Below are 14693 nucleotides of genomic sequence, written 5' to 3'. Positions count from 1 at the left end.
GCCACTCAACCTCTATATAGCGACGGGGCTTAGATCCCACATGGTCAATGGATACAATTCTTCTGCTTGGAGTTGTAGGCACTCTCCGTTCCCAAGTGTGGTGGTTGACTATCTTCACCTCCCTGTTAGCCGACCTGTGCAAGTCCAACAAACCAGAGAGTAGGAGCTGCAACTCTGCTGAGGCTCAGGGCCCAGCTGGTACATGGCTAGTCTAGAGATTGAAGTCACCTGGGTATACACCAACCCCAGTGCCAACCACAGGTTCAGTAAAAGTGACAGAAGAGGCATGTATAGAAAGTTCACTTCTGAGTCCAACTCCATCACACTCAGGAACACAAATTCCAAAGTAGGGCCCACTGACAAGGCACTGAACTCGAGAGCCAACCACCATGATTGTAGAACCTGTGTCTCCATTGCCCTCAGGAGTACCAGTACCTGGGGTTGTATCTACTTTGGCTATCTCTGGGATGCTACTGAGGCGTGCATAAGTGTGACCCCTCTGATGACCTCCTGACTCTTTTTTGAAGACTCTTTGCCATGTATACTCATTTGTCTTTACCATTTCCCCCTTTTATTCAAGATCTTTTTCTAGTTGTATCACTAGTTAGTGATAAACAACATATTCTTAAATAAAGAAATGGTTAAAGAGGAAATCAGAAGTAAAATTAGGAAGTACATCGAGACAAATGAAAATGAAAATACAACATACTAAAACTTAATGGGATGCAGTGAAGGCAACGGTGAGAGGGAAATTTATAGCTTTAAGTGCTTACAGTAAAAAAGAAGAAAGACTTCAAATCAGAGACCTAACCTCGAAACTGGAAGAAGTAGAAAGAGAAGAGAAAACTAAACTCAAAGCAAGCAGAAGGAAGGAATTAAAGATTAAGAGTGGCGATAAATGAGATAGAATAAAAAGACAGTAGAATTAACAAAACCAAGAGTTGTTTCTTTGAAAAGATCAACAAAATTGACAAACCTTTAGCTAGACTGACAAGGAAAAAATGAGAGAGGTTACAAATAACGAAAATCAGACACGAAAAGAATGACATTACTACTGATTCCATTGAGATACAGAGGACTATAAGTGGATACTATGAACAACTGTATGCCAATACATTAGATAACCTAGATGAAATGGACAAATTCTTAGAAACATACAAATTATCCACCCTGACCTCAAGAAGAAATAGAAGATATCAAACAAACCAATTACTAGCAAGGAGATTGAATATGTAATCAGAAACCTCCCAACAAAGAAAAATCCAGTACCAGATGACTTGACAGGGGAATTCTACCAAACATGCCAAGAAGATTCAACTCCAATTTTGCTCAAACTCTTCCAAAAAGGAGACAACACTCCCTAACTCATTCTACGGGGCTAACATCACCCTCATACCAAAGCAGGATAAAGATACCACAAGAAAAGAAAATTACAGAACAATATCTCTTATGAATGTAGATGAAAAAGCCTCAACAAAAGAACTAGCAAACCGAATCCAATGGCTTATTAGAAGAATTATATATCATGATCAAGTGGGATTTATCCTTGGTAGGCAAGGTTGGTCCAACATAAAAAAATTAATTAATGTAATATACAACATCAAGAGAATGAAGGAAATAAAAACACATGATCATCTTAATGGATGCAGAAAAGACATTTTCTTGATAAAAACTCTTAGAACACTAGTAATAGGAGACTTCCTCAACATGATAAAGGGAACATATGAAAATCCCAAAACTACATCACACTTAATGGTGAAAGACTGAAAGCTTTCCCTCTAAGATCAAGAATAAGACAAGGATGCTCACTGTCACCACTGGTATTCATCATTGTACTCTCCCAGGAGAGAGGTTAGGGATAGGGAATAGGAAGTTAGGGCTTAAAAAGTACAGGATTCCTATTTGGAATGAGAAAAATGTTTTCATAATTGATGGTGGTGTGGTAGCACAACACTGTGAACGCAAGTAATAGCACTGAACTATGTATCTGAATATGATGAAAAGGGAGAATGTTAGATTGTATGTATAGTAACAAAAATTTTAAAGATATCCATGGAATTGCACAACACAGTGATCCCTAAGGTAAACCATGGACTTTAATTAATAGTATAAATACAAAAATTTTCTATCATCAATTGTAACAAAATGTTAAGGTGTTGGTGGTGGGGTGGTATATGGGAATCCTGTATTTTATGCATGATTGTTCTGTGTACCCAGAACTTCTCCAATAAAGAAATTTTAAAAATTGAATCAACAAATGCCAATTTTCTGGTATAGAATGCCATTTGCACTTTCTAGACTATTATATCAGTCCCGTTTCTAGGAGATGCTTCTTCCAAACCATCTTTCCTGACTGCTTCCTGCTACATTCCTAAAACACAGGTATGATTATGTCACTTATCTCCCAATAAACACTTCATAACTCAATCTGCCAAAAAAAGTAAAAATGCATTAACTAAGCCTCAAACCTGCCCTCAACTATTTTCTATCTTATCTTCTATTATACCTATTATACCTCTGTTTCCATGTAACCCCAGTATACCCTTTATTCTGCGGCACCAGAGTCCTGGTGGACTAAAATTCCCAGCACTTTGACACTTCTCTGCACTGTTTTAGTCTGTTCTCTTGGCTTGGAATGTTCTCAGCCCCTTTTCAGTCTATGGAAGTGCCACTGCCTTTCACAGACCAGCTCTGAGGTTACCTCTTCAAGCTGGCCTATCTAGGTTTCCCCCTTTCAGACTGACTTATCCCTCTCCTGTGTTCTCCTTGCATGATTCATGCCATTTTTACAGCCATTACCGTACTTGCTTTATATTATAGTTATTTCATTATGTCTGTTTCCACTGTTGTTTTGTTTGAGGGCATGGACCATGACATTTTCTTTGCACTCTCCTCTGTTTAGTATGCTTCCCAGCTCTTTTGATCTATTAGGATAGTAACCCATATTATTTGTATGGTTCCCTGGAGTAAAAGGATAAGGATGCTCATTAGTAGAAGTGATTGTCCAGGGAACAGTAGCTGTCTCTGGTACCTCGAGGGCAGCCCAGAGGCTAAGGGGATTAAGGGCACATTAATACACACCTGTGCCTCTTACACCAGCCAGGCAGCCTGTGGCCTTGCACCTTGCCCATAGCAGGTACTTAGTATGTGCTTGTTATAGCAAGTCAAATTTTTAAAAGCAAGATCATTACCATTTTTATATACTTTTCTAAATTGGTTGATGGATTTTAAGTTCTGCTCCTCTCTCTTTTGAAATTAGGGACATTCAAAAGAACTTGTTTCGTAATTAGTATTTCTACATTTCATTAATTTACCTAACCACAATTATCATCAGCTAACTGTCATATTTTCATTTACCAAAAAGCATCTATGGCCAATGTGCATTTCTCATTATTTTACAGAATTTCTTCTTTTTGAAACAAATCAATTTTATTGATACATATTAATAAAGCATACAATTCATCCAAAGTTTACAAGTCATTGATTTGTATTTGATATAATCACGTAGTTGTGTGTTCAACACTTCAATCATTATTAGAGCATTTTCATTATTTCAATCATAATAATAAACAAAAAACAGACAAGAAAATTTCTCACCTCTCAATCTCTCTATTTACAGACTTTCTTACTAAGAAAATCGGCATCACTTGACAGTATCAAAATATGTTTCAGGGCACAATCTCCACCATTAAAGGTATTGTAATTTTTCAGTTTTAATTATTCAAAAATATTTATAGTATGGTCAGTTGATTCACTCAGAGTTGATTGCATATTTATATTCAAGTTTATATATGATCGTCCCTATGATACTGGGTTTGGTGGTGCCACCTGAAGATTTTCAACAGCTCTTAGAAGATGCTTTTATATTCATAATTTGACTTTACCTGATATATTATAAATCAAGTCACTCATAATATTGCATATGGCTCACATTTTAAAATGCTTTCAGGGACACTGTTTCGTTTGACCTCAAGCCTTACAATATCCCTGAAAGGAAGGCCCTTGTTTTAGGCATTTAAAATCATGGGCCAGAAAATGATAGATGGCAGATTTAACCCTGTGGCTCTTCTTACCAAATGTGGTGCCTTTCCTTCTACCTTCCTGAGTGGTGGGTTCTTGCCCATTCAGTGTCACTAACATCCAGCTTCCAGTTTTGTTTTTTCTCTTTTTGAAACCCCACAGTCAATTTCCTTGTTTCTCTGGTTCACTTGCTTTTAGCCTGCTCAAATAAATTGATCCTACTTCCTGTTTCGTTTCTAACATTGTGCTAGCTTCTGCCTTTTTATTGACTTTTTGATTCCTCTGTTTCTTATCCCTTTGCACTGATACTGTCTTTAGGACTTTTCTTCTCTGATGCCTGTATTTTCTCAACCTGCCTCACCTACAACAGCTTCTATTGTCACCATTATGGGAATTCCTAAAACTATAATTTACGAGGGTCTTTTCATGTTGTTTTTGAGGTTCTTGAGATGTTTGTTTTGTTTTGCATTTTGTTTCTTTTTTATTTTTGTGGGGCTGAGGGATGTTAGAAGTTGCTGAAGAAGAAGCTAGGAAGTGGCACTTTGCAGATACAGTGAAGTCCTTGAGGGACTCATGTCCTGGGCATGGCCAGAGAGAGCCAGTAGCAGATTTTGATGTGGGAGGTGACAGGAGGGACCAGCAGGGTGGACAAGATGAACCCGAAGGTAGGAAGGGAGTAGAGGGCATTTACACATTCTAAGGGATGCAGCAGAGCTTGCAGGAAACCCAGCTTGCTAAAATACTGCTGTGATTTTTTTTTTGACAGAACACATGTGTTTTACCACCCCTAGTCAGGAAGCACCATTTAAATCATTCTGGTAGCTCTGCTTCATGGTTTTGGAATTCTGCCAGTGATTTCTTCTCTGGTATTCTAAGAAGTGTACACTACCTCTCTGCATAATTCATATCTAGTCAGCAGGTGGTGATTATGAGAATCTTATATTCAACTTTTTTTCAGGCACATATGTTTCTTGATATATATATATGTATGTACATATATAATATATTTTATGTATTTATTCTCTACTTAATTACACACTGAACTATATATAGTTAGAGATAGAGGAAAGTGTAATCCTCTAGAGAGGGTCAATATCTCTGCCTATTATATTTTAGTTCACCTTAAAGTACATAACCAGCTTATGTAAAGTTGTTATATTTGAAATTTGGGCTCAAATTCACTATAAAAAACCCACCTCTGTAGCAATTTATTAGTTGTTAGCAAAATGAAATGCACTTAGTTTATTAACAATAACTCAATAATCAGGAAATCCTATCTCAAAGGATTGGAAGTAATCTCTTTTTTATTAGCAGTAAGTTTTATTGGAGTTTCAAGTATTAATGTATTTATAATTATTATAAATTATTTTAATTACTGATGTATTATAAAATTAATTAATGTTATTAAAATCAAGTTGATTCTCTAATGATTAGATAAGATGAAGTTGTATATATGGCAGGAATTCTGTTATTTAAGCTTATAAATACAGAATTGAAAGTTATTGTGGAGAATATTTGAATAGTATTATATAGAAATTCAATGTTAAAGTGTTTTAGAAAATAGACTCACAAATCGTTTTTATAGGATAAGCTATTTTAATAGTTTTTGCCTGTTCTACCATTTTTTTTGTATTAAAAGTAAAAATAGAGCATGTAATATAAAAAGTATTCTCTTTCAATTGAATATATAAAATCATAATTAATGCATATCTACTGTAGCCTGTCTTTTATATATACCTAACAAAATGTCATATGATCAACTCAATTATTGTGCTTTGCTTTAACTAGCCCATTATTAACTGTATAAGCTTACTTTCTGAATAACCTTATGAATATATATATTTTAAATTTTCAATAAAGTTATCAAATACATTAATAGCAATTGTAACTAAATTCATTTTAAATGGACAGCAACTAAATAGATAATATACATATTTTCTTTTTTTTTTTTTCTTACAGAGAGCAAAATCTGCGGTTGAATTGAGGAAGGAGGAAACTACAGCTCCATTACAGATCCAGAATGATGCACAAAGCAATATAAAAGGGGTGATGTTTCAGAAAAGGAAGGGTTTGGAGCGTCAGATTGCTGAGCAAATTAAGTCTAAGGAACCTACCACTGAGAAAGAAAATATAGAAATTACCTTAGAAAACATGCAGGACAGACAAAGTTTGAGAAATCTGTCTGTTTATCTCATTGAAGCATCTAGAAAAGCTGGCATTAGCTACATTGTTTATCCCAAGAAAAAGAAAATGCTATGGAACAAAGGATTGAGTTTTGAAAAATTTACAAGTGTGTGTGAAGAGTTAGCCAAGCCTCCACAAATTCTTAAAAGGTTTTGGTCAATCAAAAATTATTATTATATAATTATATATATAACTATTATATTTTAAGATATGCATTGTGCTTTTGCTCTTATTTTTATAATCTCAACCATTGAAGTAATTTTATTCTCCACTGAAAATACGCTGAACTCTTAGCTAAAGGACAAACCCTAATTTTTAAATATATGAATATGTAATAGTATTGGAATGGTTCAAACTATAATTTAAAGGTGGAGCTGATTTAAGAACATGAAGTAAATCTAAATCCACTTGATGGCAAAGCAAAATCTTTCTGTGGAAAGAAAAAATTATCTATTGAATTATTTGTTTGGTGATTTAGCACTGATAAACAACTCCCATGCAAAACAAGTACCGCCCATTCAAAAATCGAAGTAAATTGCTCCTATTTAACTCTTTTCAAAATTTATATTATGAAGTCTATTAACAAATCTAGATAAACTATTTTTAAAACTTTTAAAATTTAATTTAATCATTCATACATGAACATCCATAAATAATGTGTATAGTGTAAGTTGTAAACTTACAGAACAAACATGCATATCATCACATTGGGCACCCATATGTTACCCCACCACCACCACCTTGCATTGTTAGGAAACAATTGTTACAAAACGATGAAAGAGCATGTTCAAGACATTACTACTAACTATAGCCGAGATCTTACATTTAGTGTATTTCCCCCCAAACCCACCCTTCTATTGGTACCCTGTATGCATATTATAGTTCATGAGAGAATGTTCTCATATTTGTTCTGTTATTCACAATCCATCATTCACCATTGGATTCCCTGTGTTATACACATTCGTTGTACAATCATTCAAAGAGTCACTCAGTAGCTGTCATTTTCATCACAGGGTTGTGCTGTTATCACCTGTCAATTTTAGATTTCCATTACTCCAAAAGGAAAAATCCCATACTCCCTTATATCCACCTATTGTTGTCCCTTAGAATTGATGTAGTATCTTCTTTGCCATTGCAGCAAAAATATTACAATATTACTGTTAACTATAACCCATAAGTTACATTAATTATAATTTTCCCATGTATCTCCATGTTCTTAACAACTTATAAAAGAACATTCTTATACTATTAATGACAATCTTCATCCACCACCAAAATCACTATGTTATACAGTCAAATTCTATATACATTATGCATCAGCTTCCAATCTCAACCCACATTCAATTTTCTACTAACCTGTACTTTAGTGATTACCTCTGTGAGTTTACTCAGTGTTTTAGTTCTTATTAGAAAGTCCATACAATATTTGTCCTTTTGTGTTGACTTATTTCACTCAACATAATCTCCTCAACATTCATCCATATTGTCATATGCATACTGATTTCAGTTCTTACAGGTGAATAATATTCCATTGTATGTATATACCACATTTTGTTTATCCATGCATTTGTTGATGGATACTTGGGTTGTTTTCATATTTTAGCAATTGTGCATAGTGCTACTATGAACATCAGTGTGCAAATGTCAGTTCGCATTCTTCCTTTCTGTTCTCCTGAATATATTCCTAGTAATGGAATTGCCGGATTATATGGCATTCTTTATTTAGTTTTCTGAGAAGCCACCAAACTGTCTTCCACAAAGGCTGCACCATTCTATATTCCCACCAACAGCAAAGGAGTATTCCTATTTTTTCATGTTCTCTCTAGCACTTACCTTTTTATAAGGTGTAAAATATCTCAGTGTAGTTTTGATCTGCATTTCCCTAATAGCTAATGACGTTGAACATTTTTTCATGTGCTTTTTGATCATGTGTATTTCCTTTTTGGAAAAATGTCTATTTATGGCTTTGGCCCATTTTTTGTCTTTTTTTATCATTGGATTGTATGATCTCTTTATATAACATGGCTATCAAACCCTTATTGGATATGAAGTTTCCAAATATTTTCTCCCATTGAGTAGGCTCTCTTTTCACTTTCTTGACAAAGTCCTTTGAAGCACAAAAGTGTTTAAGTTTGAGGAGGTCCTATTTATCTATTTTTTCTTCCCTTGTTCATGCTTTGAGTGCAAGGTCTAAGAGACCACTGCCTACCGAAAGATCTTGAAGATGTTTCTCTATATCTTCTTCTAGGATTTTTCAAATGCTTTTGCCTATTGGGTTGTACTTTCCCTTCCAAATGTATTTGGCAATTGCCTTTTCTATTTTTGTAAAGTAGCCTTTGGAATTTTGATTGGTATTGCATTGAATCTATAAATCAGTCTGGGTAGGATTTATATCTTTACAATATTTAGTCTTCCAATCCATGAACTTTCCATTTGTTTATGTCTTCATTGATTTCTTTTATCATTGCTTTGTGGTTTTCTGCATGTAGGTTCTGTAAGGCTTTGGTTAAATTGATTCCTAGGTATTTGAGTCTTTTTTTTGCTAGAGTAAATGGAATTTTGTACCTGATTTCCTACTCAGGTTGTTCCATACTAGTGTACAAAAAATTACTGATTTTTACGTGTTAATTTTGCATCCTACTACTTTGCTGAATATTTGTTAGCTCAATTAGCTTTGTCATAGACATTTCAGAACTTTCTAAATATAGGATCATGTCATCTGCAAATAGTGAGAGTTTTGCTTCTTTTTATTTGGATGCCTTTTATTTATTTTTCTTTTCTAATTGCTCTAGGTAGAACTTCTAGGACAATGTTGAACAATGATGAGAATGGGCATCCTTGTCTTTTTCCTGAGAGAAAAGTTTTCAACCTTTCCACACTGAGTATGATATTGGCTGTGGGTTTTCCATATATGCCCTTTGTCATACTGAGGAATTTTCCTTCTATTCCTATCTTTTGTGTGTGTTTTTATCAAGAAAGAATGCTGGATTTTGTTGATTGTCTTTTTTGCATTGATCAAGATGATCATGTGGTTTTATTCCCTCAGTTTGTTAAATGTGGGGTAGTATGTTAATCGATTTTCTTGTGTTGAACCACACTTTATACGTGGGATAAAACCCACTTGATCATGGTATATAATTTTTTTAATGTACTGTTGGATTTGATTAGCAATTTTTTGTTGAGGGTTTCTGCATCTATATTCATTCAAGAAATTGATCTGTAATTTCTTTTTTATTATTATCCTTATCTGGCTTTGATACTAGGGTATTGTTGACTTCTTAGAAAGAGTTTGGTAGCATTCTCTCCTGTTCTATTTTTTAGAAGAGTTTGAGCAATATTACTATTCTTTTTTGAACGCTTGGAATGATTCACTTGTGAAGCCATTTGGTCCTGGGTTTTTCATTTTTGGGAGGTTTTGCTAACTATTTCAATCTCTTTACTTGTGATTGGTTTGTTGAGGTATTCTATTTCTTCTAGAAGAAGGGTCAGTGTAGGCTGTACATGTGTTTCTAGGAATTTGTCCATTTTGTCTACATTGTCCAGTTTGTTGGCATACAATTGTTCATAGTATCCTCATCTCTTTATTTCTGTGGGGTCAGTGGTAATGAACCCCCCTCTCATTTCTGATTTTATCTATTTGCATCTTCTCTCTTTTTCTCTTTGTCAGTCTAGCTAAGGGTTTGTCAATTTTGTTGATCTTTTCAAAGAAACAACTTTTGGTTTTGTTGATTCTCTCTATTGTTTTGTTTGTTCTCAATTTCATTTATTTCTGCTCTAATTTTTATTTCTTTCCTTATATTTACTTTGGGATTAATTTACACTTTTTCTAGTTCCTCAAAGTGTGCAGTTTTAGCTCTTTATTCATTTCTTTTTTAAAGACTTATTTTTTATTTATTTCTCTCTCCTCACCCCCTTCCCCTGTTGTTTGCTTTCTGTGTCCATTTGCTGTGTGTTCTTCTGTGTCCGCTTGCATTCTTGTCAGCAGCACCAGGAATCTGTGCCTCTTTTTGTCGCGTCATCTTGCTGTGTCAGCTCTCCATGTGTGTGGCACCACTCCTGGGCAGGCTGCACTTTCTTCAGTTGGGGGGCGGCTCTCCTTGCAGGGAGCACTCCTTGCATGTGGGGCTCCCCTATGTGGGGGACACCCCTGCTTGGCACGGCACTCCTTGTGCACATCAGCACTGTGCATGGGCCAGCTCACCACATGGGTCAGGAGGCCCTGGGTTTGAACTCTGGACCTCCCATATGGTAGGCAGACGCTCTATCAGTTGAGCCAAATCTGCTTCCCACTTTATTCTTTTTTAATGTAAGCACTGAGGAGTATAAATTTTCCTCTTGGCCCTGCCTTTGCTATATCCATAGGTTTTTATATGTTGTTTCCTTGTTTTCATTTGACTTGAGATATTTACTGATTTCTCTTCAATTTCTTTAACCCACTGATTGTATGAGTGCATTGTTAAACTTTCATATGTTTTTGAGTTTTCCCATTCTCTATCTATTGTTGATTTCCAGGTTCATTCCATTATGTTCAGAGATAGTGCTTTGTATGATTTCAATTTTTTAAAAAAATATTGACACTTGTTTTGTGACCCAACATATAGTCTGTCTTGGAGAAAGGTCTATGAGCATTTGAAAAGAATGTATAGCCTGCTCTTTTGGGGTGCAATGTTTGATATATGTCTATGAGGTAGTTTATTTATTATATTTTTCAGTTTCTCTGTTTTCTTATTGACCCTTTGTCCAGTTGTTCTAGCCAAAGATGAGAGTGTTGTATTAAAATCTCCAACTATTATTGTGGACATATCTATTCCTCTTTTCAGTTTTGCAGGTGTGTGCCTCATATATTTTGGGGCACTCTGGTTAGGTAGATATGTATTTATTGTTATTTCTTCTTGGTGAATTACTTTTTATTAATATTTAAGGTCCTTCTTCATCTCTTATAGCAGTTTTGTATTTGAAGTCTGTTTTGTCTATTACTTTCGCTACTCCAGCTCTTTTCTGAATACTGTTTGCATGGAATATCTTCTTCCAACTTCTTACTTTCAGTCTGTTTGTGTTCTTGCATGTAAGGTGAGTCTCTTTAGACAGCATATAACTTGCTGATTTTTTTTTTAAGCCATTCTTCCAGTCTGTGTGTTTTGATTGAGGAGTTCAATCCATTAACATATGATGTTATTACTATAAAGGCATTACTACTTTGTCCATTATATCTGGACTTTCCATTGACTTATCTTACTGTAGCAGTTTGGCATTTTTTATGAATTCCAAAAATAGTTATTGGATTATGTTTGTAAACTGGTGTGTCAGAGATATCACCTTTAATTGATTAAATTATGATTAGGACTTTGATTGAGCCATGTCAGTAGAGCATTGAGTTCCTGCCTCTTGGTGGGCAGGGACTCACAGAGAAAAGACATGGCAAAGAACAGAGATGGAATTTTTTGAGTTGAAATCTGGGAAATAAGCACACAGATAAGCAGAACAGCTGAGCCCAGAGAGAAACAAGCCCCAGGAAGAGTGGAACCCAGGAAGCCTGAACCTTCACGGAAATCAGCAGCCATCTTGCTCCAACATGTGGCAATAGACTTTGGTGAAGGAAGTAACTTATGCTTTAATGGCTGGTAGCTGTAAGCTTCTATCCCACATATTCTTTATAAAAACCAACAGATTTCTGTTATTTTGCATCCACACCCCTTTGGCTGACTAATGCATTTACTATTACCTGTCTTTTTATCCTTTTTGTTATCCTTACTAATAATCTTAATTTCAACACTTTTCTCCAGTCCTTTTTCTCCTGTCTTTTACTTTCAGGTTGCAGCACTCCCTTTCATATCTCTTGTAAATCTGGTATCTTGGTGACATACTCTATTAGTTTTTGTTTATATGTGAAGACCTTAAACTCATCCTCTTTGTTTTGAAGGACAGCTTTGCCAGATAAATAATTCTTGGCTGGCACTTTTTTCTTTCAGGACCTTTAATATATCATACCACTGCTTTCTTGCCTCTGTGGTTTCTGATGAGAAATTGGTACTTAGTCTAATTGTGCATCCCTTGCATGTTATGAATAGCTTTTCACTTGTTGCTTTTAGAATTCTCTCTTTATGTCTTGCACTTGACATTCTGCATAGTAGGTGCTTTGGTGTAGGCCTATTTGGATTTATGCTATTTGGAGTGCATTGTCCTTCTTGGATATTGATATTTATGTCTTTCATAAGGGTTGGGAAATTTTTGGCCAGTATTTCCTCAAATATTTTTTCTGCCCCTTTTCCACTCTCTTCTCCTTTTGGGATACCTATAACATGCATGCTTGTGCATTTCACGTTTTCATTCAATTCCCTGACACTTTTCCCAGTTTTTCCATTCTTTTCTCTTTCTGTTGTCTTATCAAATTCAGGTTGTCTTATCAAATTATTCTGTCCTCAATCAAATCAAATCTGCTATTATATGCCTCAAATGTATTTTTAAATTTCTTCCATTGTCTTTCATTCCCATAAGACCTGTTACTTTTCTTTGCAAACTTTCAAATTCTTTGTGTTTAACTAGTTTCTTCTTAATATCCATAATTCTTAAGCCATCTCATTGAATTTACTAAGATTTGTTTGGATATGTGTGATTAGTTGTCTCAAATCTTGTGTTTCATCTGAGTGTTTAATTTGTTCCCGTGGCTAGTACATGTCTTCCTGTTTCTTAGTATTGCTTGTAATTTTGCTGGGGCCCAGTGCATAGTAGCCCTTCTAGGTGGGTGGGGTGAATCTACCTGCACTGCCTTTGAGTGAGTGTGAGCTTCCCCTCCTTCCAGCAGGCATTGTAGTCCAGTGTGACTCTGCCTGCTCTGCATCCAATTTCCACTCCTGGGTGTGGGGGCCTAAGAAGTGGCTTTCCAAACTGGGAGCAGTGGATCTGATCCCTACCATGCTGGGGTACTGGTGTGTTTTTCAGTCACCCCTGCTTCCATTCCTGCTGTGGGTGGAGACAGCATAAATGCTGCTGGCTTCTTGGTGGCTTGGGTAGTTTTAAAACTCAGCTGTGCTCAAGATTGGAATCCAGGTAGCCAAATTTGACAATCAACAGCTGTAGTTGATGCCAGGCTATTTCCCTTTCCCTACTTTTGGGAAAGAGAACTTCTGCTTCCAGCTTGGGAGTGGGTCTGGAGTTGCCTGCCTCACCAGTAGGGGTTGGACAACTCTCCCTGCAATATAGAGGAATCTACTCACAAATCTTCACTGCAGATGGTCAGTCTCCTCTTCCCATTCTTCTCTGGATGGTGCACATGTGTTCTGGCCTCCAGAGTCTCCCAAACAGTTTATATGGACAGATCCTGGCTGCTTATTAGTTGCCCTGAGGGATGAGCTGATTGTTAATGCTTTCTACTCTGTCACAGTCTTAGGTCTTCTCCTAGACAAACTGTTTTTTGTATGTTGTGTCCTCTTATTCAGGGATTGACACCTGGAAATAATTTATTTTGTCCTTAGTTGGAGGTAACTCTATCTAGCATGTTAAAAAAAATATAGAGGGGGAGCTCAATTGGTTGAGCTCCTGCTTCCCATATGCAAGGCCATAGGTTCTATCTCTGGTACTTCCTAAAAACAAACAACCAAATGAAAAAAACCAAAAACAACTCCTATTGGGGAGCAGGTGTAGCTCAGTGGTTGAGTGCCTGCTTCCCATGTATCAGGTCCTGGGTTCAATCCCTGGTACCTCCTACAGAAAAAAAAAATACAGAGGGACTTAACAACTGAAATTCCAGCTGTGTTCATGTTTAAGAGTTCAGGATTTAACTTTCTTATACCCCCAGTGTTGTGCAAAATAATTTCAAAAACACTGGGCTTTCTCTTTATGTGTCTCCAGGTCATGCAGAAATCACTAAATTTACACCCTTTTGAAAAGTAAAGACCTTACTGGTAATACAGAACCATAAATATTTTATTCACTTAATGCTTATCAAGACTTGCTGGTTCTGCAAAAGTGTTATTTATCTTTTGGTACAGTGATTTACTGCTTCCTGGAAAACAGGGAAATATAAGCCAATAAAATTGTGAGTTACAGAGTGGAAAGAAGCCATTCCTAGTGGACAATGCTACTGCAGTCCCAAATCCTCTGTATGCTTATGTTTCCCCTGCAACAAATATTGTATCTGGAAGCTCTTTTGTTAGCTCATCTTTAGAAGACCACAAGTAGGCATTTCTCGGTTGGTTAATCTTTTAGATTAGAACAAGAAATGTCTTTATACATTATTGATACATTTGCTAATTTCAAAGTATCACAAATCTTCATCTTAGAAAGGTCCATTATTAAATATAGCACTATTCCAGCCATGACATGTGGCTTCTATCTTTATAAAGGATATAAGCAGATGAAACAGTGCTTCTATAGGGTGTTATGCTGCTTATTGACTCTTTGTCATTTTGATATTTAACATTTTAACATTTAAGGGATTTATTTTTCTTTTATTTGAATTTATAATTTGTATCCGTTGTCAACAAGGTGTA

General features: G+C 35.8%; 1 protein-coding gene across 1 annotated transcript in view; it reads left to right on the top strand.

Annotated features, from left to right (window-relative positions):
• Positions 1-14693, top strand: part of TTC6 (tetratricopeptide repeat domain 6) — a 377901-nt gene that overhangs the window by 269072 nt on the left and 94136 nt on the right. Inside the window, exons 10-11 of the mRNA XM_071213958.1 lie at positions 3620-3694; positions 5980-6353. Of these exons, the coding sequence (XP_071070059.1) occupies positions 3620-3694; positions 5980-6353 (449 nt within the window). The remainder of the gene's footprint in view (positions 1-3619; positions 3695-5979; positions 6354-14693) is intronic.

Source organism: Dasypus novemcinctus, chromosome 3 (genome assembly GCF_030445035.2).
Source record: "Dasypus novemcinctus isolate mDasNov1 chromosome 3, mDasNov1.1.hap2, whole genome shotgun sequence".
Lineage (NCBI taxonomy): Eukaryota > Metazoa > Chordata > Mammalia > Cingulata > Dasypodidae > Dasypus > Dasypus novemcinctus.
This window is presented reverse-complemented; position numbering and strand designations above follow the sequence as displayed.